General features: G+C 46.8%; 1 protein-coding gene across 2 annotated transcripts in view; it reads left to right on the top strand.

Moving 5' to 3' along the window:
• The window catches only part of MAP2K1 (mitogen-activated protein kinase kinase 1), a 79,372-nt gene that overhangs the window by 42,322 nt on the left and 9,415 nt on the right, over positions 1 to 27,635 (top strand). For both annotated transcript variants that reach the window (XM_019441714.2, XM_019441715.2), the window contains exons 4-5: positions 5,272 to 5,349; positions 6,275 to 6,326. In XM_019441714.2, the coding sequence (XP_019297259.1) occupies positions 5,272 to 5,349; positions 6,275 to 6,326 (130 nt within the window). The remainder of the gene's footprint in view (positions 1 to 5,271; positions 5,350 to 6,274; positions 6,327 to 27,635) is intronic.

Here is a 27,635-nt window from a genome sequence, read left to right as displayed (position 1 = left end):
GGGTGCACGTGTCCCTTTGAAACAGCACACCTGTATCCCATGGAGAAATGCCTAGGAGTGTCATTGCTGGGTCGTAGGGTAGTTCTATTTTTAGTTTTTTGAGGAACCTCCATACTGTTTTCCGGAGTGGCTGCACCAGCTTGCATTCCCACAAAGCTAAATTCTAACCAGTGTCTCTAACTAGGTCTGTTGTCTTTAAATTTGATACTCTCTCAGGGTTTTCTCTGCAGAGCAGTGTTTGGACCAGATCTTCTCTGGGGACCCCTCCCTACCCTAACATCCTGTGTTTCTGTGGTTTTGGCACTTGTAGCCAGTCAGGGTTTACATTAGTTCATCAACATGGGTCCAGCTTCACCAACTCTTACTTTTGTGCCTGTTATGTGTAGGGTGCCACATGAGCGGCTGGGGGAATGGAGACATTGAGAATAGTCTCTCTGTTCCCCAGAGCTGTTTATACGCTGGATGGCTGTGTTCTTGGGCCTTCGTAAGTGAGTTGTCAGTGTGGATGGAAGGGCTTCTGAGCCCCAAGTGTGTGTCGTCTCACGCCTGCGGTCTTCGGCACAATCAGATTCTTTCCTGAGTTACCTCCAAGTTTCGTGCAACTCGGAATTCTCCCTTTGTTAGAGGAACCAGGGCGCTGTCTGTAGGATGAGCATGATTGAACTCCATGGTGCTTGCTTCAGACGTTAGGATTAGGCCCCAAACGTGGATAGGCAGTGGCCTTTTCATTTATTCACAACTTGCTGGAACCTGTTTTATTAGCCTTATTTCACCTCTTGCTATGTGCAGTTCAGTTTTTTTTTTTTTTTTTTTTAATTTGTCTTAAATTGATCTGTGGTGAGGCTTGCTCATTGTGAAATCCTTCATCCACTTTGGATTCGTAGATACTGATCACAACGTTTGTACCTCTTGGTCTGTCCTTGCCACCCAACCCTTCCCTCCAAGAGGACAAGATGACTCAGGACATGACAAGGGTTGGCTTCCCGTTCTCTTGGCCCAGTTTCAGTATCTGCAGGTCAGCGTTCCTCCAGTGGATTTGGCTCTGTGGGTAGGGTAGGATCCTCCCTCATAAGTCTCTGAAGCAGAAGATATCTCTGGAGTTACCCAGGGAGGGGCCTGAGCCTAGAAAACTGGCTTTCAGAAGGTGGGAGGGTCAAAACCTTTTGCAGGCCAAGCACGGTGTTTGGCATCTATTAGGTGATAGGTGTTGAGCGGTCGAATGAAGGAGGCCAAGATGGCGGAGGGCATGGACAGGCCTGGGACCCAGTGGGAGAGAGTTAGGCCTTGGAGTCCACAATAGAGTCTTCTGTTCCTAGATATCCATAGGCCCAGAGAGCAGCTGGAACAGTCTGTTAATTTTAGTGGAGAGGCTCAGAGCTACCAGAGGTGGAACCCTGTAGTGAAGCTGTTGTGGCCTGAAATCCAGGCAGCCATGCTCCAGAGTAGCTCTCTGGTCTAACCCTGGACCCTCTCACCCCTTCTTGGTCCCGGAGTAGGCCTTTCTGCAGGAGAGCTCCCATCCTGGCCGCCTCTGACAGGAAAATTCTGACTGCTGGTGGCTACTTCTCTTTGGGTATTTCTGCTTTGTCTCAGCTTCCACCTCTCAAAGGTGTCACGTAGAGCTCTGTTCATTAACCACATCCCAACTTCAGAGGTTCTTTGTTTCTGTGTATGTCACAGTCCTTGTGTGTTCTAGGTCATTAACATTTCCCCCAGCTTTTTATCATGACAGTTTCAAACACAAAGCAAGGTGAAGGAACTGTATAATGTACACTGTAAACCCCCCACCTAGATTCTGCAATTACTGTTCTGCTATGTTTGCTTTACCACATGTTGCCCATCTATCTGTCCATCGCTCACATCATTTCTTAGACGCATTTTAAAGTGAATTTGTGTCACTGGCATCCATTGGGCCCCATCTTCTAAAGCACTCAGCCAGGGGCTGACTTTTGTAGAAGTAAACTGTGCTTGTGCTGCCCAGTCTGAATTTTTGAGACTCAAGGAGTAAATGGATGGCCCCCGGTCAGAACAGGAATGCTCTTGCCTTTGGGGAGGTAGATTCCTGCTCAGGTGGTAGCTGAGCACCCAGAGAACTGAGGACTCAGGGCTGGTGGTTCTCATGCAGGAGGAAAAGCTTTTGATCCCCCCCCCCCCCCCCAAAGCATTTGTCTCTTCTATAGAAAACCTTCACAAAAGCGCCATTGACTTAGTTAATAATTACCTTCTAAAAATAAGCACAGTTTCAGCAGCTTTAGTCAGGGAAGGCAAGTTCTTGGCAACAGTGAAGTGGAATTAAAAGGTTGTAAGGTGAGTTGGAGGCAGCCCTGGGTAATTCTGACGGTGGTTCATGCTTCTTGAATCTTGCTAATCCCATTGTTCACACTGTAACTCTGCTTATAGCTCTGAAGGAGGTGAAAGGAAAGAGAGCCGAGTTTTTTTCCTTTTTAACAGGAATATGTACCACAACCCCAGGGAAAAGTGTGAGCTGGGCTGCCCGCTGTCCTAGGCTGTGGAACCTGAGAACCACGGGGTTAGCATTTCTACCTCATTTGAATCAGATTTTGACAGAGTTGCTTTGTTACCTAGTTTTCAGTGCATAGTCCTCCTCCCTGATAATCAGGCAGCCGATCAAACAAAGGATCTGAAACCACATTCAACTGGAAGCAAAAGAGAAATGGCTTGGAAACTTTGTGCGCTGGAGTTCCTCTTCCCATTGGCGAAGGAAACTGAGAGGTGCTATTATGTTTCTGGGAGACGTGGGTGTGGTTACCTGGGCTCTGATGTCCTGACTCGGCCACCAGGGATCTGCAGCATCGTGAAGGCAGCCAGGCTCACAGGGTGACTCACACCTCAGCCTGGGTCACAGCTCGGGCAGGGCTCTTCCAAGGACTCTTGGAAAAATAAATGTGTTCCCAGGGGAGTTCTGTTGGGTTCTAGGTCAGTGATTCCTCCTGTCTGGGTGGAAAGTATGGCACATAGGAAATTTTAGGTTGAAATTTAGGATCTTCCAAACATGTTTGGGGGTATTCAGGTGCACCTGAGAATTCACACCTGACCTGCTTTCTTTTCCCTCAACATCTGTGATCCAGAGTTGACTGTGACAGAAAGTGATTAGTCCAACGCTCCTTTGCGTAAGCTTAGAATCTTTCAGTGGATAATCTATTTTTTTAGCATTATTTTAGTAGACATTTCCTGAGGAGTCTGTACCCCTGAATGAATCTTAGTTTCTCACTGTCTCAAAAGAAAGCAGTGTTGTATCTATCTTACAGTGCCTTTGCACAAAATGGATGCTCAGTAAGTGCTCTGAATCGATTGTAGATTTTAATTCTCCACTCTCTTAAAGGAATTCAGTAATTTAAAAGGGCAAAACATTTGTTCATTGTAGAAAATTTATACACCCTAGAAAAGCCCGGAGAAGAAACTATCATGCAACCAAAATCCCTGATTGTCTTCCTACATAGACTAGAAATAGCTATTGATGACACTTTGGATGTTCTGGTTTTGTGTGAGTTACACAATTTTTTATGTCTATAAGAGTAGGATTATGTTCTGTCCTTCTTTTTAATCGTGTTGTGCCTTGTTCTGTGACCTTATGCTCCCGGATATGTCATCGCGGCTGGGTGACTTTGGAGGCAGGAAGCTTACAGGGATGTCTTTCTGCTTGGCCATGTCTCGTCCGCTTCTGAGGGGTGGTTTCCGTGTCCCTCCTGTTTCCAGTCCTTCCTTTGCCACTTTGTCTAGGAATTGCTTCCTCCTCCGAGCACCTGTAGTGATGTCTCTTCTCCTCATTCAACTGTTCGGTTCCTGCCTTGTTTCAGAGGAGAATTTAAGGTGCCTTGCCCTGTTGAGTGTTTTGTCTCCCCAGGCAGAGTGTGAGTGTGTGTGTGTGTGTGTGTGTGTGTGTGTGTATGTGTTTCTTCCTGTGTCTAGTTTTTTCTATCCCTAGTTTCTCACATATCCCTAAACCTTTCACAGAGGTGGTTAATAAATGATAGATGATACTGGTAACTGCTCAGTGTAGATGAGATACTCTAAAAATCAGTCTGAATTTGCACGAATTGTCTCTGCTTCTGAGGATGATTTTAAATTGCGACTGATAATTGGCAGCTGGAAGCCATGGCCTATGAATGTAGCCGTGCCTCCCTACGTCAGGGTTCCTTGAGTGAAGCTTTTCTTCACGATCTCAGGTTACAGTGTAGAATCCACGAATGAGAAGGCCGTGGTGTGTGAGCCCCACAGAGGCTGGCTTCATATCCCACCTGTGTCGTGTGTTGCATTCTCCCTTTCTGCCGTGTACCTCCCCCTTTCCAGGTATAGAAGTCATACTCCTTCTTTGAGTAAGACATAAACTCAAATGCCATCTTTTAAGTGAAGTCAGAATTTCTTCTCTCTTCTGCATGTGTAACGTTTTCTTAAACCTGTATCCTGTTTCATTATATTCAGAGTCTGTATATTCACCCTACTAGTTTGTACATTTAACAAGGACAAGAAGTAGTTCTTTGTTTGTATCTTTATCTTCCATAGAACCTAACACTGTTCACGGCACTTGGTAGGATTTGTGGAAGGAATTGTTGCTTTCTATGACGTTTTTCTTTCGATTAGCTGTGAGTTTTTAGGACAATCTCCAATACAAGTTGTGACATACGCTGATGATCAAATGGCTAACATTTATCTAGCACTTACTGTGGGCTAGACGTTGTTCTGAGACCTTTATATGTACCAGCTTGTTTAATACTTCTAATAGCCCTATAATTATTTTAATAGCTTTAAGATATCATCCCCGTTTTACAAGTTGTGAGTAACCTGGTCAGAGTTCTCCTGATAGGAAGCAACAGAGTTGGTGAATTTAGACAGTTTGCCTCTAGAGCCTCTGGTCCCAACCATACATTGTTCTGTCAGTTCAGTGCAAACCTTTTTAAGATTTTATTTTTAAGTAATCTCTACACCCAGTATGGGGCTTGAACTCACAACCCTGAGATCAGGAATCACATATTCCACTGACTGAGCCAGCCAAGTGCCCCAGTGCAAGTCTTTTTTTTTTTTGATCCCTGAATTAGTCCTTTGTTTGATGATTATTCACGATTTGAGTGTCTAGTTATTTGATAGCTCCCACAATGCTGTACATTTCTGTCTTTGAGGTCTGGAACAAACCAAAGGGTACCCTTCCAGGAGGATTTGCCACATGTGGCATTCACTTTCCTGCCGAAGTTTAACACTTGAAAGAATAGTTAAAAACACTGTCACTAAATGGGTTGGTGTTCTTGTTCTTAGGATGGGGGTTCCTTGGATCAAGTCCTGAAGAAAGCTGGAAGAATTCCTGAACAAATTTTAGGAAAAGTTAGCATTGCTGTGAGTATATTGTATAATTTTTCTTCCAAATTCCCTCATTGATAAGTTAATGAGTTGGCAGGAAATGGACAAGGGAGGAAGATAGTAAGTTAGCTAAGGGAAGTTTGTAAGGAAAGTGGGGTTTTCTCACTAGAATTTTCTCTGTCTAAATCCTAGATACAACATACTCTCTCCCTCTGTCTGTCTCTGTCTCCAGAACTAGAAAAGCGACTTCCTTTATCTTAAAATCTGTATCTGGAGAAATAGATGGGATATCCAAAAGAATTCCCATTTGTGGCAGGAGAAGGCCTCTTTTTATATTTGTAGCTTTAGAAAAAAAAACGAATCCAAGCACAAGTTTTCTTTTTTCTTTTTCTTTTCTCTTTTTCTTTCCTCTTTTTCTTTTCCTTTTTCTTCTTTCTTTGTTTCTTTTCCTTCCTTCCTTCCTTCCTTCCTTCCTTCCTTCCTTCCTTCTTTCCTTCCTTCCTTCCTTCCTATATAAGTTTATTTACTTTGAGAGTATGCACGTGAGCGAGAGGGACAGGGGCAGAGAGAGAGAGAGAGAGAGAGAATCCCAAGCAGTCTGTGTGCACTGTCAGCACAGAGTCTGACACGGGCTCAATCTCATGAACCGTGAGATCATGACCTGAGCCAAAATCAAGAGTCAGATGCTCAACCGACTGAACCATCCAGGAGCCCCAAGCACAGGGGTTTGTAAAGTTGTATAAACTTGCAATAATCAACATTGCTTAAAAATAACTATATATCATCTAAAAAGATGCTTTCTTGATATGACAGGCTGGAAATCAAATAAAAAATAAGGGAAGAGGGCAATTTTGCGATGTTAGTTGAAATATTTTCTATATCATTTTAAAATAGAGAGGCCGACTGTATTTTAACCACCCCCACTTCAGTTTCCCATCTTGTTACATTGTCTTTCCTCCAGGTAATAAAAGGTCTGACATACCTGAGGGAGAAGCACAAGATTATGCACAGAGGTAAGAAATTACTTGCTAGTTAGTATGCTTTGAATTTGAGCTGAAATCAAAAGTTGTTGCATCCTCTTTTGTGTTTTGTTTTGGTGTAAAAGCCATTGAATAGTATTTTTAATTTTTATTAACAAGTCTTTGACTATTATTTATTTATTTTTAATTTTTTTTTTTAACGTTTATTTATTTTTGAGACAGAGACAGAGCATGAACGGGGGAGGGGCAGAGAGAGAGGGAGACACAGAATCCGAAACAGGCTCCAGGCTCTGAGCTGTCAGCACAGAGCCCAATGCGGGGCTCGAACTCACGGACTGCGAGATCATGACCTGAGCCCAAGTCGGTCGCCCAACCGACTGAGCCACCCAGGCGCCCCGACTATTAGATATTTTTGAAGTAATCTTTACATCTAAGGTGGGGCTTGAACTCGTGACCCTGAGATCAAGAGTCCCATACTGTACTAACTGAGCCAGTCAGGCGCACCAGGTCTTTGACTAGTGAGTTTGATGGCTAGGGCAGCAAGTTCCCCCTCTTGTTTTGGCCTGGCCTGTTACAGGTTACACCTGTTAGCTGAGGCTGTGACAGCCATGGTCACCCAGTAAGCCCAGGCCGGAGCCCCAATGGGAGCTTAGTTACCCAATCGCCAGTGTCACCATTCTCCCACTGGACTAGACAGTGCATAGACCCAAAGCCATGACTGACTGGATGTGAGCTTGACTATAAAAGAAACTGATTTTTTTTTTTTTAAAGAAAGGTACATACACACTTACTGTATGATAATACACTCTTAGATATGTATCCAAGATAAATGAAACACGTATGTCCATACAGATTCCTATACACATGTTGAAAGCAGCTGTATACATGGTAGAAAAAACCAAAATGTTCTTCAATCAGCAAAGAGAGAAATTACAGTATATTCCTGTAACAGTATACTATTCACCGGTGAAAAGGAACAGGCTTCTGATGCTAAATCTCAAAATAACATTTATGCTGCATGAAAGAAGCCTGATACACAACAGTACAAACTGTTTCTGTTTATATAAAATTATGGAGAAAACAACAACGGATCTATAGTGACAGAAAGTCCAGGGAGAAATGAACATCAAAAGCATGAGGGTACTTTTGGGGGGTGTTTGGAAACGTTCTATCTTGAGGTGGTAGATGGCTTGATTTATCCAACGTCAAACCTTCGGCTACAGTGGCTGTGACCACTTGCACCACTTCGCATATAAATTACATATAAATTATACCTCAATAAAGCTTTTTAGGAAAAAGAAAAAGATGAAGAAGCCAGAGGACAGAAGAATGGAAGGCACAGTGCTGTGGATCGCGTTGCAGTGTGCTAAGGGTGTCAAGTTCAAGGAGGGGGAGGGCTGAGGAGGAGCGGGGTGGGCTGGTGGAATCAGCCCGCCGGCTTAGGAGCAATGGTAGATTAGGTGAAAAATCCTGAGATTGGAATTGCTTTTAAAAAAACTGTAAAATATACGTAACATAAAATTTACTGTCTTAATGATTTTTAAGCATACACTTCCGGCAGTAAATACGTTCATATTGTTACGCAACCACCCCCACTGTCAGGATTGGTAAGGCATCAGTTTTGCTTTAATTGATGTGTAGATAGAAGTCCATCCCATTGAAAAATCTCAGTAACCTATTTGTAGAATTGACCAATTGTGTCTGAAATGTGTGTGGAAATGCAGAGGACCTAGAATAGCCAAAACAGCTCTGAAGAACAACAACAAAGTTGGGGCACTTAGACTACCTGATTTCCAGATTTATTATAAAGCTATGATAATCAGTAGTGTTCTATTGGTGTGAAGCTAAGCAGATCAAATAGAACAGAAGGAAGAATTCAGAAATAGACACGTACATGTAGTCAGTTGGGTTTTGACAAAGATTCCAAGGTAGTTCAGTAGTGGAAGGATAATCTTGTCGACAAATGACTCTGGAACAGCTGTATATCCGTTTGCACAAAAATGAACCCCCTCTATTACCTCACACCGTAAACAAAGATGAACTCTCAGTGGATCTTAGATCTAACTGTACGAGTTAAAACTATAAGACTTTCGAAAGAAAACAAACTATCTTAGTGACCTCTGTTTGAACATGAGTTTTTAAGTAGGTCACAAAAGGCACAAACTGTAAAGGAAAAGTCAAGAAATTGAAGTTCATCTAAATGAACACATTTGCTGTTCAAAAGATACTGACAAAAATGAAAAGTCAAGCCACATGAAGAGAAGATATTGACAAAACCTTTGTCTGTCAAGTGACATTGTCTAAAATACATAAAGACCTCTCACAGTGTGAAACTAAAAACATCACCCGGTTGGAAAAAACGGGTAAACATTTGAACAGACACTTTACTAATGAAGATAGATGAGTGGCTTATAAGCACATGAAAAGATAATTGAATATCATTAGTCATGAGGGAGATGTAAACTCAGATCACAGTGAGCTCTGCTTCCACACCCACTGGAATGTCTGGAACGTCTGCAGAGTCTGCCCATGTGTTACTGTGGATGCACAGCAACTGGAACCCGCAGACATTGCAGGCCGAAATGTGAAATGGTGCAACGCATGTTGAAAAGCAGCTTATCCGTTTCCTAAAATATTAAGCATGCGCCTACTCTACATGCAGCCATTTCACTCTTAGGATTTTCCCTGAAGAAATGAAGGCATATGTCCGTTCGAGCCCATGAATGTTCAGAGCAGTTTTATTTGTATAAGCCCAAAACTAGAAATAACCCAAACGTCCGTCAGTAGTTGAATGGATAAACAAATTGTGGTACATCCAAACGCTAGGATATTACTCAGCAATAAAAAGAAGAAACCGTTGATACGTGAAAAAGTAAAACAGACAAAAAAAGAGCACATACTGTGTGATTCCATTTATATAATTCTGGAAATTGCAAACTGATCTGCGGCGATGAAATGCAAATCTGTGGTTGCCTGGGGAGTGAGGGAAGGGGAGGAAGGGAAGAATTACAAAGGAGCACAAGGAGACTTGTGGGGGTGATACATTTATAATCTTAATTGTGGTGACGATCACATATATAGATTCATCAAATGATTCACTTTAAGTGTTGGGGTTTATTATATGAAAATTATATACCAATAACGCTGTAAAAAAAAAACAAAACCAAAGCAAACAAAAACAGTGATGTTGCTGAAAACTAGTGATAAAGCAAGTTTCTTAAAAGCAGCCAGGAAAAGGGACAACCACTTTGAAAGAGAGTTTGGTGGTTTCTTTTAAAATTAAACCATACAATCAATCCATCAACCCTACTTCTCCATATTAAGAGAAATGAATGCGTTTGTCCACACAAAGACTTGTGAACAAATGTTCATGCCATCTTCATTTACAATAGTCCCATACTAGAAACAGCCAAAATACTCATCACCAGACGATTGAAATAAACAAATTTTGATATATTCAAACAACGGAATGCAGCTCAACAATAAAAACGAACAAACGGTTGATAACAGTTTGGATGAATCTCAAAAACACCATGCTGAGTAAAAATAAGCTCTACACAATAGAATATATACTGTATGATTCCATTTATATGAGTATCTACAACAGACGTAATTAGTCCACAGTAACTTTGTAATTAGGTTAGTGGTTGCCTGAGGGTTATGGGGGCTGGAGTGGGGATTGCCTTCAAAGGAATACGAGGGAACTTTCTGGAATAATCACAATAGTAAATCTTGATTTTGGTGGTGGGTTCACAGGTGTATATGCGTCAAACTCTAATCTTCAAATGGAAAACTGTAGAAAGCCTTCTACTTTCTAACTGCACTAGCTACCATGTCCTTTTTCTAATGGCCATTAAGAAACATATCAATAAGGAGGTGTGGTATGACTTGTGTGGGGAACGCTTTTCCGGCGGTATGTGGACCTTATTCTTTTTTTTTTAAGACCTCTGAGTTCCAGGATAGAATATTTTTGTTTGTATATTAATTTCTAGGAAATAGGAGTAACTGAAAGGAGAGGAGAAACGAACATGTTTTGAGCATGGGGCTGGGTTCGAGGGCTGCGAATGACCTCTCAATCTCACTCGGAGGGGCCATTTGTGTTGTAAAGAGCTCTGGTGGCGTAAAGCCATCGTATCATGTATAAAATTGAATCCTCCTGCCCACTCCTAGGTTATCGTGAGGATTAAGGAAATGACATACGGAAAGCAACTTGCAACAGGGTTTGCGTAAAGAAGGGCCTGACAAAGGCTAATTGCCTCCCTTATGCCTTCGTGTAGTTTGTGAAGAACTTGAGAGCCAGTGACATTTCATTCCTTTTTCGAGCTGTACCTTGTGTGTTCTCACCGTTGCTCATATTATTACTTGCCTTTCCTGGGAACCTTACTTCCCTAGCCCGCCCCGTCCCTCACACTCCTATCTTTTCTAGACTAAGTCTGCTCAACTTTTTAAGTATAGCACCAAGGCTTGGGGATCTGCCAGTTCAAGTTCAAATCTTAAGTCTTTTACATACAGGATATGTAAACTCTTGAGTTATTTATTCATCTGTAAAATGAGGATCCTTCATGCCAAAGAGCAGTAATTGCAAATTACACACTTATTTCATATGCTTGTGAGAATTAAAAGGGCTTCGTCAGTAAGCTATTAATAAATAACGTTACTGTTTAGCTTAGTTATATTGTTACCATGGTAATAACGTTACCGTTTAGCTCAGACATGTCTTTCAAGAAGCGTTCCGGGAACCAGCCTCTTCCCAAAGTGGATTAAGTGCTCCTTCTCTGTATTCCTTTGGTGCAGTGTCCATCCCTTTCTCACTATAATAAATAATGAGTTTATTGAGGATCTGTTATGTACCAGGTGCTGTATTATGTGCCTTAGTGACTTTTCTCATTTACTGTTGACAACAGCCTTGTCTCTTGCCCATTTTTCAGTTGTGGAAACCGCAGCTCAGAGTTTGTTTTTCTCCGTCTAGTCTGAGTTTCCTCAAGTCAGGGGACATGTCTCCCTCATCTCCGTATCCCCAGTCTCTAACGTAACAGCAGAGGATAGCTTGCCCTTGAAGGGTTGTTAAATGGGTGGATGTGTGATTAACTTGTGCCAGAACACACAGGAATCAACAGGGAAACTGGGCCAAGAACTCGTGTCTTCTACTTTTAACGCAGTCCTTAATCTAGTCCTGTGTTTCTCTCTTCCCACCGCCTTCCATGTACCATGCTCTGGGTCCTTGATGGAGAGTTCTAACTTGATGTCTGTTCCGAAGACAGGAAAGTTTCAGCCCATTCCTGGAATAAGCGACTTGCTTTTCCCCTTCTGCCCAGTACTGCCCCCACTTTCTCAGGAATTTCTTTTCTGGCTCCACCAATTACTGTTCTTTGGCATGAAGAGTGGCTTTGTGAGCCAGACGACTCTCTGGACAGATATCTGTGCTGGAGAGTTCATTACTTGCCCAGCTAAGGAGGGGAAGTCACTAGGACTTCTGCTCCAATGAGCAGTGTGTGCAGGCAGCCTGGCCTGACTGCTCTACTCTTCAGACTCCTGCTGTTGGCGTCTTCTCCAGAAGTCCTGTAAGAATTCCCTGTAAGGCCTGGGCTGTGGAATGGTATTCTTACACAACATGATTGCTGGGCGAGAACAGTGAGTGGAGGATTCCTGGAAACCTGAGTGAGGGTGACACTGAGACAGTGAATCTCCCTGCCTCTGTCTTTAGGCTTCCTTGCTGCCAGGAAGTTCTTCCTCTGGTCTAAATATGTTCTTTCCTGATGAAATTTAAAGTCGGTTACTTCTCATTATGTCCTTGAGGGAAAACGGGGAAGAATGAAGAGGCTTTTTCTCTGCTTCGCATTTTTATTTGTTCCTACTTGTTGATAGTGATTTACTGGTGATAACTTCGAGATTATTTCAGGTAGCTTTCGCTGGGTAATAAACCAGCCCAACACTTAGTAGTTTAAAAACAACAGTTTATTACTTCCTCTGAGTTTGTGAGCTGGTTGGTTGGACCTCTCCTCGTGTTTTCGCTCATCCTCCGAGAGGCTAACGCCCTGGCTTCTTCCTATGATGGTCTTGGGGTTTCAGTGATAAGAGTGGGGTAACCCACAGTGCTCAACACCATTGAAACCTGTGAGTACATCAGGTGTGTTCATGTCCTGTTGGTGAAAGCGAGTCATGTGATCAAGTCAGGACTAAGAAAGTAGAGGGATGGACTCTTACCTCGTCGGAAGGAGCTACAAAGGATTACGGCCAGTTTTTCCACTCGATCACCGTGACAAAACGCAGGGTTTGCATTCTGATGGGGCTACTTAAAATGTGTAACCTTGGGCACGTCATTTAACTTCTCCAAACCTCAGGGAAATGGAGAAAATAGTCTACCTGCAAGCTTGTGAGGACTGAGATAATGCCTACAAAGCCTTTAACATTTTTTTTTTTTTGTTAACGTTTTATTTATTTTTGAGACAGGGAGAGACAGAGCATGAATGGGGGAGGGTCAGAGAGAGAGGGAGACACAGAATCGGAAGCAGGCTCCAGGCTCCGAGCCGTCAGCCCAGAGCCCGACGCGGGGCTCGAACTCACGGACCGCGAGATCGTGACCTGAGCCGAAGTCGGCCGCCCAACCGACTGAGCCACCCAGGCGCCCCCTACAAAGCCTTTAAAATCGTGCTGACCAACATGGTGGGCCATGTGTGCACGCTGCTTAGCCAGCTGGATGAGAAGTTTTTTATGATGGCCAGCAACGGAAAAACCAATCTGCTTTGGTTTAAGCATCTCGAAACTTCCTCATTAGAAGGATCCTGGGAAAGGTCAGAGAACTTTTTGAAAAGTGGAACCCACACACTTGAGTCGGGCAGAGACCAGGGCTCCTCTGGTTGGGAGCCTGGGTGGTGGAAGCAGAAAAGCAGCTGCCCAGAGTCCACAGCGAGCAGCCGCGGGGTTGCGTCTGCCGGGCCAGTTAGGCCTTTTTAGCCTCACGTGTGGGAATGTGTCGGTGATCTAGAGCCAGGCACACCTGTGCTTAGACATTTTTCCGTGCGAGGAAGTGAAGTAATGGTAGTTGGGGAGAGACGGGCTGTTTTCAGGTGCCATTTAGGTACTGTTTTTTCAGCCACTTAGTAGTCCCTTGAAAGTGTTTCATTTATTTCGAGTCGACTGGTGAGTTGAAGGACCTTTGGTCCTAGTGAGATACCCTGCCTTGTGTGTGCATGTGGCCAGCCGAGAGGAATTTCAGTGAGGCCAACACCAGAAAGACCGCAGACTAGCGTCCCTAAGGTGCTGAAAATACTTGCAGGTTTATATAAGGAAACCGGGGGACAAAGGCCGCTGGGTACGGGCAGGTGGGCCGTACAGGTCAGGTCCGTCATTGTCCTGGGGTCTGTCACGCTGGCTTCGGGGCAGTCCCTATTGCTTGAGGGGGTGGTTTCGGTTCCCATCACAGGATGCTTTGCCCTCCAGGCCTTTTGCCTGAGTTAGAAGATGCGCTGGAAAGAAGCAACTTAGACCAGACTGAATCACTGTGCCGTCACAAGAGAGAAGAAGAAAAAAAAGAACGACCAGGGAGTGGGTGTTAGGTCAGTGAGCCCCCTGGGGGTGGAAGTCTTCTCTAGAATCTCTGGGTAACATTCTGGTGGATGGTCATGGGTGGGTACGTGCATATGTTTCTCCATGTTTATTTGCCCTTCTCGCAGTAGCTCCCCCCATCCGAGTAAAGTAATATCTGTATTAATATTCATAGAATACCTACCAAGTGCAGGGTACTAAGTAAATCACTACAGGCATAAAGATGGCTCAGAAATGAATTGTGTTCTCTGGGAGCTTAGAGTCCAACTGGGGAAAAGTGACTAAATACATGGCAGGACACAGCCAGTGTCATTTTTTTTTTAATGCACAAATCGCTGTCCTGCCAGCTTGCAAATAGAATTTGATGTGATCTCATTCGTCCAGATTCTTTGGTTGTGTCAGAAATCCAGTGCGAGATTACTTAATCCAAAGAGGGACTGTATTGCCGTGGGTTACCTGTTGGAAAGCTCGGATGAATACGGGGTTGAAATGACAGTGTCAGGAGCCTGCTCCCTCTCGGTTTTTCTCGTCCTGGTGTGGGCTTCCTTTCCAGTCTGAGTCTTCTCACTGGGGGCAGCATGGACCTCACTAGCCCCAGTCCTTAGTGCTATCTTCCAGAGAAAGAACTCGGCCCCCTCTAGGCTAGAATCACTGATTGGAGTGCCTGCCCACTTCTGGGCCAATCATCGGTTCCAGGATGGTCTGATCCACCCTCCCTGGTGATAAGCCCACCCCCGGGGCAGGATAGATGGGGCTTTCTGGTTGACACCGTCTCAGAAACACTTGCTGTTGGGAGGAGCATATCCCAGATGAAAAGAGGGGTTTTATTACTAGAAGGGGGGGAGGCGGAACACATGCTGAAAGCTAGCAAGTTAGGAAAAAAATGACTTGTCACTACAAATAGGAGTAAGCCCTGGGTCAGCAAGACAAAAGACTGCTAGCAGATCAAAACCATAATTAAACATTAAAGCAGGGGTGGACATACTGGTGGCCCACAGGCTACATATGGTCTCCTGCCTATTTTTGTAGGGCTTGCAAGCTAAGAATCGTTTTTCAGAATTTTGTGACATGTGATAATTGTGTGAAATTCAGATTTCACTGTCTATAATGAAGTTTTGTTGGAACACGGCTTGCTTATTTAAGTGTTTTCTGTGACTGCTTTTGTGCTATAATGGCAAAGGTGAGTAGTTGCTTGTGAAAGAGACCGTATGGCTTTCAAAGCCTAAAATATTTGTTCTGTAGTCGCTTTGCAGAAAAAGCTTCCTGACTACTGAGTTTTTGTTGTTGTTGTTTGTTTTGTTTGTTTTTGTTTTTGTTTAGAGAGTGCAAGCAGGGGAGAGGGGCAGAGGGAGAGAGAGAGAGAAAGCCTTACGCAGGTTCCGTGCCGAGCGAGGAGCCCCGGCAGGGCTCAGTCTCACGACCCTGGGATCACGACCTGAGCTGAAATCAAGAGTCGGATGGATGCTCAACTGACTGAGCGAGCCAGGTGCCCCTTCTCCGAGGGAACTTTAGAATTTAAGCACAAGGCCCAGCTCTGACGTTTTCAGCTTTCAGATCTTGATGAAAACGTGGTGGGTGGCACAGGTAGGGGAGGGTTTTTTTTCCCTGATCCTGAAGCTCTGAAAGGAATTAACCACAAAGGTTTTGAGGCGATCTGTGGCAGGAGGTCCTAGGTCTGGTGCGTCCAGAGCTGACCAAGTGGTTAGGCTCTGAGTTACGGGGTGGGAGGGGGGTCCTAGCACGCGGCTGTGCTACATGCTTATAGCCGGGATTTGCACTCTGCCAGCTCATCCTTCTTCACCCACTGTAGTTATCAAGGGCTGATTTTGATCCAGACCCTGAAGAAACATTATATAAGTTAATGATCAGGAGTTCGTACAACTTGGCCCATCAATTATTTCTGCCTTGGAGTTGCTGGCCGATGAAATCAATAAATGCCAAGAGTAGTTTTAAGTTATGCCTCGGGTCGTTTTTCTCTTCCGTCAGCTGGGGCGGTGTGTAACCTGCCTGATGCTTATGTGTGGTGTTGGACTGGTAGTCCAGGCCTGCAGTGCACCGGAAAGCTGGCCTAGATTTCTGAGGGGCCGCGCGGCCGATGGCTCTCTTCGGAGCTCGAGTAGCTTGTACGCGGGCCATCCTGCTAGGAGTCTGCTCCAGGGCGGCCTTATTGCCCAGGGAGCTGTTGGTTGGAATGAGAGTTAGAGCTTCTGCCTAGATTCTGGAAGTGTTCTGGGATCTCGGTCCTGGGGGACATCTGGGGGTCTCCATAGCACCTCTGGGGTGTGCTGGCAACAGCCACCACAGGAACTGGGTCCTCAGCCACGGTCAGGGTCTAGGCTCCTGAGGGCTTCCTCTCTTCAGTCTGACTTACTGTTGGCACCGATAGACAAGATTGGAAGTGGCCCAAGTGTGTTTTTGTGTTGTTGTTTTATAAGCTGTTTGTGGCAGACTCAGATGTGATGAGTTTTTTTTTAATTATTATTTTTTAAAACGTCTATTCATTTTTGAAAGAGACAGAGTGTGAGCCGGGATGGAGAGAGAGAGGGAAACAGAATCTGAAACAGGCTCCAGGCTCCAGGCTCTGAGCTGTCAGCACAGAGCCCGACGTGGGGCTTGAACCCATGAACTGTGAGATCATGACCTGAGCCGAAGTTGGACGCTTAACAGACTGAGCCACCCAGGCACCCCAACTGATGAGTTTCTGAGTGGCTTCTTCTGTGCACTGGCCTACCTGCTATGCCTTTTCTGGTGTCCTGCCAGGCTTCCTTGAGCAGAAAGTCAGGGTGGCCTCTGAGGCTGCACGCAGGGTTCTGTCCTGACTACAGTCCCTGTCTGGGTGGCAAGGGAGTGTCCCCTGTGCTTCCATCTGTGGGCTGCCCACGGTGTCCAGGAGGTGGCCCAGCTGCACCCCTGCTTCCTTTGCCCACCAGTCTCAGCTGCCAACCAACGGTGATCATCTCAAGGGGGCAGTGAATTTACAGGGAAAAACCAATTCCTTTGAACTGTGTCCAGACTGTTCCACCTTACAGATGGAGAGAAACAGAGAGTGGCTAATTAGTAGCTAGAATCCAGTATGCTGATCTCTTGGTGAGAACTGTGAGTCACGTTCTCTCTAGAATTACCTCAGCTGCTAGACCCACGGCGATGGATTATGGTTCCAGATGAGTGTGCCTCTTAGCTCTTCAGGCGAGGCAGATGGGCCACTGGAGGAGGGAGAGTGCTTCCTCAATCCCATCAGGGAAGCATCGTGGGGGAGGTGGTGTTTGCGCTGAGCTGTGCAGCACAGGCAGAAGTTACACAGGTGGCAGCACCAGGAAAGGCGTCTCGGGTAGAGGCGAACACCTGAATCGTGGCACAGAGTCGGAAGACACAGGTATGTCCTTCCAGGAAAGAACAAGTCGTTTGGGTGGGCGGTCTGGGTTCCCGATGGCGAGTGGTGGAGTTTGGTAAGGACTGCTTGAGGCCCTGGGTGGGGGGGTCTTCACTGTCCTGCTCAGGGGCTGGACGTTATCACAGGCAGTGGGGAGCAAAGGAGGGCTCCTGTACATGGAAGTAAGGTGAGCTGTCCTTTGAGGACGAGGGCTCTGGCTGCTGTGGTAAGAGGAGCTGGAAGGGGGGAGAGGTCGGTTAGGAGGCTGTTGCCCTGGTCCAGTAAGAGCTGACGGGGGTCCGAGTCAGGATAGTAGCTGAGTTGGGGGAGGGGAGGCAGGTGGGAGAGAGGTGGTCAGGGTTTCTTCTGGTCAGCCCCTGGAGAGCAAAGGGCAGGTGCCGGCCAGATGGGGAGGGGAAGGGAGTCGGAAGGCTTGCGCTTTGACCCTTCCCAAGGCGGCTGTGGTACAAGTGGTACAAGGGAGTGTGAGGCCCAAGCTTGTGCCTCCAGGCCGTACCGGCTCCCTTTAGGAAAGGCCTGTTAGCCCAGGCTGAGCGGTGATCCTGGGAGATGTGTATCCTGTTCCCTCTCACATCACACAGCCTGCTTGCTTCTTTCTTTTTCTTTCTTTCTTTCTTTCTTTCTTTCTTTCTTTCTTTCTTTCTTTCTTTCTTTCTTTCTTTCTTTCTTTCTCTCTCTGTCTGTGTCTCTCTTTCTTTCTTTCTAAGTTTATTTTTGAGAGAGAGAGAGAGACAGCATGAGCAGGGGAGGGGCAGAGAGAGAGGGGACAGAATTTCCATATCTGGCTCTGCTGCTGACAGCAGAGAGCCTGATGCAGGGCTTATACTCACGAACCACGAGATCATGACCTGAGCTGAAGTCAGACACTTAACCGACTGAGCCTCCCAGGAGCCCGCACAGCTTCATTTCTTTTTTCTTTTTTTTTTTTAATTAAAAAAAAATTTTTTTTTTAACGTTTATTTATTTTTGGGACAGAGAGAGACAGAGCATGAACGGGGGAGGGGCAGAGAGAGAGGAAGACACAGAATCGGAAGCAGGCTCCAGGCTCTGAGACATCAGCCCAGAGCCTGACGCAGGGCTCGAACTCACGGACCGCGAGATCATGACCTGAGCCGAAGTCGGACGCTTAACCGACTGAGCCACCCAGGCGCCCCCCCTTTTTTTTTTTTTTTTTTAATTTTTTTTTTTAACGTTTATTTATTTTTGGGACAGAGACAGCTTCATTTCTAAGGGAAACATGGGGTTGGGACTGCCACTGTCCTCAGTTACTGGTAACTTCCCGAGGAGGACCATGGACCCAGGAGAGCATGTCTGGTGAGCGAGCAAAGAGAAGATGTCATTAACCATCACCTGAGACAGCCCAGCTTTGGATGCGCATCGCCACAGAGTGACAGTGTAATCTAGCGGGTGCATCTCAGTGTGAGGATGGGAAACAGTGTTCAGCTTGGTAGCACCAGATTCATGAGAAACTGATGTGGTGGGGTTTTCTGTTTCCACGTGGAAACCACACATTTCAAAGTTTATAGTTAGAAGTAAGTGTCTCCTGCCTGTGAAGTGTGTGCAGTGCTGTCATTGGGTGGCAGTGCCAGGCGCTCAGTCCCCAGAAAGCTGCCACCCACCGGGTGGCCTCAGAGCCCCCTGCCTCCCTATGTCATCCTGGCTGCCCACAGAACCTTATAGAAAGTTCTGTCCAACTCAGCCATTGGCTCCCTGATTGATCAGCTCCCTGACCGATCCTATCAGAGTCATCGTCTCTGAGCCTCATCTTCCTCCTTCCTTTAGGGGTAATCTCTTCTCCATCTTCTGGAACTGTCCACAGGTTCGGATGAAACTGTAGGGGCATGTGTGTATAACAGCCTCAAGGTCGTGGCATTTAAAGTTTTTTTTTTTTTTTTTTTTTAAGTTTATTTTGAGAGAGACAGAGCAAGAGGGAGAGAGAGAGCACAAGCACTGGAGAGGGACAGAGAGAGGAGGAGAGAGAGAGAGGGTCTCAATTTCACGAACCGGGAGATCATGGCCTGAGCTGAAATCAAGAGTCAGACACTTAACTGACTGAGCCACCCAGGTGCCCTAATGTTGTGGCATTTAAAAGCCCACTGAACATATAATGTTCAATAAACTAGAAACTCCTAAGAAGCTTCTAGGCCTGCTTGGAGCTAGCTAGTGAGTAGTAGAGCTAGAATTCAAACCCAGATCTGCCTGACTGCAAAGTTGGGGACGCCATTTCCATACAACACTATATGCCTACTTAAAATGTAATTTTCGATGTCGCTTAATAAAAACCAATGGATATTAGGATTCCTGGCTGTTTGTGCACACTAATTAGCTCAAACAATAAAGGGACCAAACCCCAGGAAGCTAAGAATGCAGCCGTCCTGAGCATAACGGTGTCCGGGGTCTCAACCGCCATTAGGTGTTAGACTTCACTTAAAATGTACGTATAAAAAGATTCTCTTAGAGTGCTCTCATTTGTTGCTCTTTGTAAATTTTTCTTTTTCTTTTTTTTTTTAATGTTTATTTTTGAGAGAGAGAGCACAAGCGGGGCAGGGGCAGAGAGGAGAGGGAGACACAGAATCTGAAGCAGGCTCCAGGCTCTGAGCTGTCAGCACAGATCCCAACGTGGGGCTCGAACCCACACACCATGAAATCATGACCTGAGCTGAAGTCGGATGCTTAACCAGCTGAGCCACCCGGGCGCACCCCTCATTTGTTTCTCTTTGATCGTGGCTTTATCCTGTCTGGCTGGCCTACTCTGCGTTGTGAAAGCATCGTCTCTGGCTTTAGTCTGATTAGGGAGGGAAGAGCCCCCCACCTTCTGTTATAAAATACTGGGGAAGGACTGATTGGACTGATATGGATCATGTGCCCAGACCTGCTGGGATCACCGTAATGGGGATAGGGGGCAGTGAGTGGCCTGGCGTGTTAGGGCCCGGGGTCATCGTTCTCTGCGGTGTTCACCCAAGAGCGGTGATAGCTCAGAGGGGGGAGCACTTCTCCCAAAGAGGAGTGTGTGGTGTGGGGAGGGCCCTGCTCAGTACACTCCGTGAGGACCGTCCGGTCCATCTGGCTCACATTTGTCCTTAGATCGGTAAACACACTCGGCTAAGTGCTTTTGTTTGGAGGCCTGTCCCAAGCTAAGCTAGAAATGACTGATGAGTGGCCTCTTGACCTCCTTTTCCAAACTTCTCTGCTGCGTGATGCGGACTGTGACCCAGGCACAAGCGGTCATGCCTTACTTGCTTTGGTGGAGCTTGGACCACCATAAATTCAGTGGTGTTATTAGAAATTCTCACTTTATGTTTAAAAATGAGCAGATCTCTGGCTATCACTACGTGTCTTTTTTCCATCGTCTTTTTTCCCCAGTTTCCTGCGGAGCAAAATTAGCCTTCAGTGGGCCAAAAGAGTTTTTGTTTTTGTTTTTGTTTTTAGTTAATTGCCCTTTCTTGAATTGTGGCTGAGAAGTATCCAAGTTAGCCAGCATTGTCTTCCTGCCTGCGGGTGGGTGATTGGCTTTGAGATAGATGGCCGATCTGTCCTCTGAATTAGCTGGGAGCCTGCAGGGGGAAATGTGTGCTTTAAGGCAGTTTCTTTTAATGGAAAAGCTACTTTGTGATCTTTGGCAAGGGGCATCTATCTCCTTAAGCCTTGATTTCCACGTCTGTAAAATGGGGCTGCTCTGCCAAATATTAGGGGGTCATTGAAAATGAGAGACCACGACTCCGGGACCCGTGTTTCCCTTGAATACCCCTTTTCCTTGCTCTTTCTTTCCCTCCCTCCCTCCCTCTCCCTTTCCCCTCTCTTTTTGGTATAACCTCTATACCTTTTGCCGTGGCTTTTGTTAACATCCTGTTTTAAAAATGTTGACCATTTCTTGGAATGGAGTGTACTAATGAAAACCAAATTCTGAAAAAGAAAAGAAAAATGGATTCTGAACGCCTCCAGTATTACCTAGCTTAATTGTCAGCCTTTGTGTGCCTTTTGGGTCAGGAAGGAAGTGGGAAGCAGCCTGTCCTTCCCTCTGTCAGCTCGTCCTGCAAGCGGGACAGGGGGCTGGCTGCAGTTGAGAGGGAAGCATGCATTCACTCCCAGCAGAGAAAGTTTTTCTCTCACAAGCAGACCCAAGTCAGATCCTGTTCCCAGATGAAGCTTGTTATGTCTGTAACGTGGGTGGCCCTCTTCCCTAACCACAACTTATATTTTTATTTTTTATTATTTTAAAAAATATTTAGTTTGAGAGAGAGCGTGTGCTGGGGGTGGGGGCACGGAGAGAGAGGGAGAGAGAAAACTCCCAAGCACGCTCCACACTCAGCACAGAGTCCAACACAGGGCTCAATCCCACAACCCTGGGATCATGACCCGAGCCGAAATGAGGAGCCCCCCCAGCATAACTTTAAAAAAAAACTGAGATAAGATTGACACATCACATTGTGTTAGTTGCAGGTGTACAACGTGCTGATTTGCCAGATGTAGCTATTGGGAAATGATCACCACAGTAAGTTTCGTTAACATCCATCACCACACAACATTTTTTTTCTTGGGATGAGAATTTTTAAGATGTACTCCTAGGGGCGCCTGGCTAGCTTGGTTGGTAGAGCATACGGCTCTTGATCTCCGGGTCGTGAGTTCAAGCACCATGTTGGGTATAGAGATTACTTTAAAAAAAAAAAAAAAAGAAAGAAAAGAAATATATATACATATATATATATATATATATATATGTATATATATTTAAAGTAATCTCTGTATATACGTATATATATGTATGTATATATGTGTGTGTGTATACACACACACACACTCTTCTAGCAACTTTCTTTTTTTTTTTTTTTTTTTTTTCAACGTTTTTTATTTATTTTTGGGACAGAGAGAGACAGAGCATGAACGGGGGAGGGGCAGAGAGAGAGGGAGACACAGAATCGGAAACAGGCTCCAGGCTCCGAGCCATCAGCCCAGAGCCTGACGCGGGGCTCGAACTCACGGACCGCGAGATCGTGACCTGGCTGAAGTCGGACGCTTAACCGACTGCGCCACCCAGGCGCCCCTCTAGCAACTTTCAAATGTATGATTCAGTATTGTTAACTGTAGTCACCACATTGTATGTCACATACCGGGAATCTTAAAACTGGAAATTTGTACCTTTTGACCCGCTGTTGCCCACAACTGAATAACGGCTTTTCTGAAACTTCGGAGTACAGCTCAGCATTTGCCGTGTCATCTAGAGCCCAATTATCTAGGCTCTGGGTAATCTGTTGTAGCATCAAGTAGCCATTAGCTCCCTATGCAGTCTTGCCAGACGTCTCCCTGACTCTCAGCCTCCGTGTCTCCCATCTGTACACAGGAGCGTATAGCTTGCTTCTCATTGGTGCTCTGAGTGTTCGAGAAGACTCGGTATTTAAAAGGCCTGGCATAGTAAGGCCTCGGTGACCCCGAGCTCGTGTGGTGTCTTCCCGGGTTGGCTGGGCTCCCCTGCCCCCCGACCCCAACCTTGTCTTTCAGCTGTGTCCGTTCTCCACAGGTGGGGGCTAGGCAGCTAGGGGAGAAAGCTGTGCTTCTGGGGAAGGTTGGGTGGGAAAAAGAGCTTAGGGTTCATGGCTAATTGAAGTGTTTGGCATTTTCTCTGAATGTTAATATCTTTGCTATTTAATTAGCTCCCTGAGGTCATGGATGAGTTAACCCGGAGGTGGCTCTGTGGAGACTGTTATTTGACCTACCAGGGTCAGCCACCTTTCCCTTCTGACTCTTCACCTTTAAGAAGGGTTATTAAGGATCTACTGGGGTTGCTAAGAAGAGGTCCTTTGAGGCCTGAAGTCACCATTTAAAAATCTCACTTGTCTTTGTCTCTTTAACCTTTAACTCACTATCCAAAGTCATCCCACTTTGGGTTTAGCCTTTGTCACAGATGAGCCAGAGTCTGGTTTGCTTGCTGCTCTGGGGCCCTCATTTCTTTTCTTCTTGTTTCTCTTGTGCCTCTGCTTCCCTCCCCTGCTCCCCTGCCCTTCTGTTCCTTCGTGCCCATTTTCTTCCATCTTGTCCCCCCCCCGCCCCACCCCATAGTGAATGCAACTTCCTGTAAGATGTTCTGCCAAACAAAATGAGGTTATAGTACCCTTTGGGAGGCTGACACCTCGCTTCCTCTGCCTGAGAGGGACCTTGCCCCACTCGTCAGCCTAGCATGGAGCCTGGCCGATTGGAAGAATTCAGAATATCTGTGCACAGTGCCCTGACCATCTCTCTGTCTTTGCCGTTAGCATCATACACATGCACACATGTTCTTGTATTTTATGTTCTGTCTCCCCTAGTGGTGATGGCCTTCAGGACAGGGAGAGGAACTGTGTTCTTTTTACTCATAGCTCAGTTGTAACTGTTCATAGAATAAACAAATGACCCACTGAATTATTTAATCCAAACCTCTTGTTTTAGAGTGGTAGGAAACACTGAGAAATTAAGTTGAAATCATGCACTCTTGGGGGAAAAAAATCAAAAGGCTTTGAACACTGGTTATTTCTGGGGCAGAAAATATGAGAGAAGAAAATATTTCTTCCACTTAGTTTTTGCATAAAATCCCCTTATTTGTTTTTGAAGAAAGAGGGTTTACCCACCCTCACTGTTGCGGGGGCCTGAGCAGAATGGGGGTAACAAACCTTAGCCTCTCATCTGTTTCCTGAAGAAGCTCGTCAGCCTGGGGGCCTCATGGGTGCTGGATGCTTCCTCAAGAAGGCAGCCTGGCCCACCAGGTCCTGGGTCTCCCCGCAGCCTTGCCTTCTTGATATTGGAGGGTGAGAAAGGGAACCCAAGGCCTGGAGAAGGCCGTGAGTAGAGAGGGCCTGGGCCCCTGATTTGAACAGCGGTCGAGGTTGCTGCTAGGAAGGATGTGAGAAGAAGCCCGATGAAATCTCCCCGGTTTCAGCCCTCCCAGGAGCAGGGCGGTTTCCCAAGTGGCAGAGGGGACCCAGAAGAACTTGCGCCTCGAAATCGCCATGAGGGTGAGTGGGAAAGAAGCATGTTTCACATGCAGAGGCCAGCACAGAGTGGCAGGCCTGAGCCTGGGCAGGGGGACATGGGGCTGTGTCACAGCGCAAAGCTGGGTAGAGGTGAGGCGGGAGCAGTGGCGGGTTTGGAAAGCCAGGCTGAGAGACCTGCACCTGACTGCGAGGCTCGGTGCAGGGGCTGTCCCACCGGAGGAGCACCGCTTGCTCTGCAGGACCAAGTGAGGACGCAGATGCTGGGGGTAGGGGCAGAGGAGGGAGGGCAGCAATCGTGGAGACCAAAGAGGGGGTGCTGCCAGTTGGAGGAAACCGTCTCTCTGGCCTTGTCTGACGCGTACCTCTTTCGCCCCCAGAGGAGAGCCCCATTTGGCCGGGGCTGCCAAGGAGAGGCACGTCCCGGCGTGGTGGCTCAGCCACGTGTTTTGGACTTGAGTGATGGAGAGTGATTTGCAGGTCTGCAAGCTGCTTCGTGTCCCACCTCCCGGGTCCCCGGGAGGGGCTGTGTGCCGTGCGTGTGGCCCCTCAGGGTTTCCCTCCGCTCCTCTGACTCCATCCCCCATGGTCTCTGCAGCCTCCCAGCCGGTGTTGTTCCCTGGCGTGGGGGAAGCCAGAGCTGACAGCCAGGGATTGGGGAGAGTGGTGTTACATAAGTTCGGAGGAAAAGAGGCTTGCTTGCCATGTGAATGGAAATCAGATCCAAGTGGTTACAGAGGCCGTGCAGCCACTCCTCAGCAGCCTGGAGAGAAGCAGAGCGAGGGAGGAAGCCAGCAGAGGAAGGAAAACCCGGGTGGCCGGGGGGGGTGGGGTGGGGGTGGGGGGGGGGCGGGGGGCGGGGGCGCTCTCTGTTGGGGAGGGCGGAAGCAGAGCTCTGGTGCCATAGGCTGCTCATCTTGCAGGGCGGCCTGTGGAAGAATCCTCTGTCCCTGTGGTGTGGCGTGCCGTGTAAATGCCCACACTGCATTAGGTTGGTCCTGGTCACCACCTGGCAGGGTCACAAGAGCTCTGATTGTCATCACTGCATCGCTGACAGGTGGCCGGTGCTAGAGAAGCAGGGGGATTGGCTCAAGGCTCCTGTTGGAGTGGGCGGCAGGGCGGGGATTTGAACACAGGTCTCTTGAGTCATGGCCGCCCTTTTGCTTGAAAATTGGGCCTAACCTGCCTTGGGCACATTTGGGAGGTGAGGGAGCCCTGGCTTGGTGGCCCAGGTACCGGGGTGAAGGGCTGGGGCATTTAGTGGCAAGTGTGAGGAGAGGCTTCTGTTGGAGGGCCTCCTGCGCGTTCTCCCCATGGCACCCCCAGGAGTGCTATTTCCTCGCGGCCCTCCCCAGCTCTGGCTGGCCGCTCAGCGTCCCTGCCGTACCCCCACACTAACCTCTGGGGTCAGGCATCTGTCCTCTGTTCGAGGAGGGCCACAATCCTGTGTAAGTGAGGACCAGAGGCTCCTTGGCTGGCAGTGTTTGTCAGAGCCTGCCCTAATACTAGGTGTGGGCAAGAAACAGAAGAAAAGTTAGTCCCTGTGCTTGAAGTCGTTCCCCAGGAGGATGTATGACTCCACCCGGGTCATTGCTCAAGGGTCATTCCTGCACAGAGGTGCCCACCCCCCCACCCCCCCCGCCAAGGTGTGTGTTCTTACCTGGTTTTATCATTTTTATTCTCTTCATGGCACTTGAGACCACCTGACGTTGTGCATTTGTCGGGTTTTGTCTGTGCTCACACTACAACGTAAGCTTCATGACAGTAGGAGCTCGATCGGTTCTCTCGCCGTTGTCTCCCCGTGTCTGCATGGGCCCTGGCACAGCGTAGGGCTCGGCGAACATAAGTGGGTGGGTGGAACAGAGTTGCGTCATATGGCGGTGGGCTGGGTGGGAAGAGGACAAGCTAGGTGTCAGAGAAGGTCCGAGTTCTGGGTCCAGCTTCACCCAGTTTTTGCAGTGTGACCTTGGACAAGTTCCTAGACCGTTTTGGGCCTTCAGCTGAAGGGGAGGAACCAGACTCCCTCTAAGGCTACTTCTGATGCCTGCATTCTAGAGGTCTGTATGTAGGAGACACAAGGAGCGTGACAAGGAGTTTGGAAAGATCTCGTGTCCTGTGCCATGATGAAGGCTAGGTCTTGGGAAGACACACCAGTGGCTCGGAGTGTTTGCGTATGTACCCGGTGAGTTCAGAGCCGGTCATTCACGAGTATTTACGAGCACCTACTGTGTGCCAGTTACTGTCCTGGCTTGGGGGTTACGGTGGTGGGGCAGGCAGCCAGCAGCCCTCCCCTGGTGGAGCTGGTGATGGGTACAGAGAAGCTTGAGCTGGCTGAACACAGTTTATGACCTGACCCAGCCTTGGAAATGCGGGGGGGTGGGGGGCAAGGGAAGGACTTACTGGGATGCGAGAGGGTGAGTTTTTTTTTCACTTTACCCTTGGAAAGATACTTATATAGACTGTTCGAGTCTGTTTAAGGATAAATACAGGCATATATCATCTTATTATGCTTTGCAGGTGCTGCATTGTTTACATATTGACAGTTTGTGTCAGTCCTGCGTCAAGCAAGACTATGCCATTTTCCAACAGCATTTGTGCACTTTATATCTCTGGGTCATGTTTGGTAGTTCTTTTTTTTTTTTAAATTTTTTTTTAACGTTTATTTTATTTTTGAGACAGAGAGAGACAGAGCATGAACAGGGGAGGGTCAGAGAGAGGGAGACACAGAATCTGAAACAGGTTCCAGGCTCCGAGCTGTCAGCACAGAGCCCGACGTGGGGCTCGAACTCACGGACCGCGAGATCATGACCTGAGCCGAAGTCGGCCGCTTAACCGACTGAGCCACCCAGGCGCCCCCATGTTTGGTAGTTCTTAAATTGCTCAAATTTTCATTATTTGTTATGGTGATCTGTGATTATGACCAGCTAAAATGGTTAGCAGTTTAAAAAAAAAAAAAGATGTTTATTTTATTTTGAGAGAGAGGGCATGCGTAGGGGAAAGACAGAGAAAGAGAGGGACTCCCAAGCAGGTTCTGCACTGCAGAGCCTGATGTGGGGCTCGAACTCACAAGCCACGAGATCGTGACCTGAGGCACAATCAAGAGTTGGACACTTAATAACCGACTGAGCCACCCAGGCGCCCACAGTTAGCATTTTTTAGCAATAAAGTATTTTTAAATTCAGGTGTGTACATCATTTTTTTAGACATGATGCTGTATATTTAACAGACTATAGCCTAATGTAAACATAACTTTTGTATGTACCTGGAAAGCAAAACATTCATTCGACTCTCTTCATTGCGATATTCACTTTATTGCAGAGGCAGAGAGCCAAAGCTGCCACATCTCCGAGATGTGCACGTAAATGCATTCATCTGAGGGTACCGAGGGAAAAAATAATAAAGTGGGAATAGTAGTTCTAATAGGTTTGAATTATGGGGACTTGGTTT

This window comes from Panthera pardus, unplaced genomic scaffold (genome assembly GCF_024362965.1).
Source record: "Panthera pardus isolate Hobbes unplaced genomic scaffold, ASM2436296v1 HiC_scaffold_24, whole genome shotgun sequence".
In the NCBI taxonomy this organism is placed as follows: domain Eukaryota; kingdom Metazoa; phylum Chordata; class Mammalia; order Carnivora; family Felidae; genus Panthera; species Panthera pardus.
Note: the sequence above shows the minus strand (reverse complement) of the source record. Positions and strands in the feature narration are given on the sequence as shown.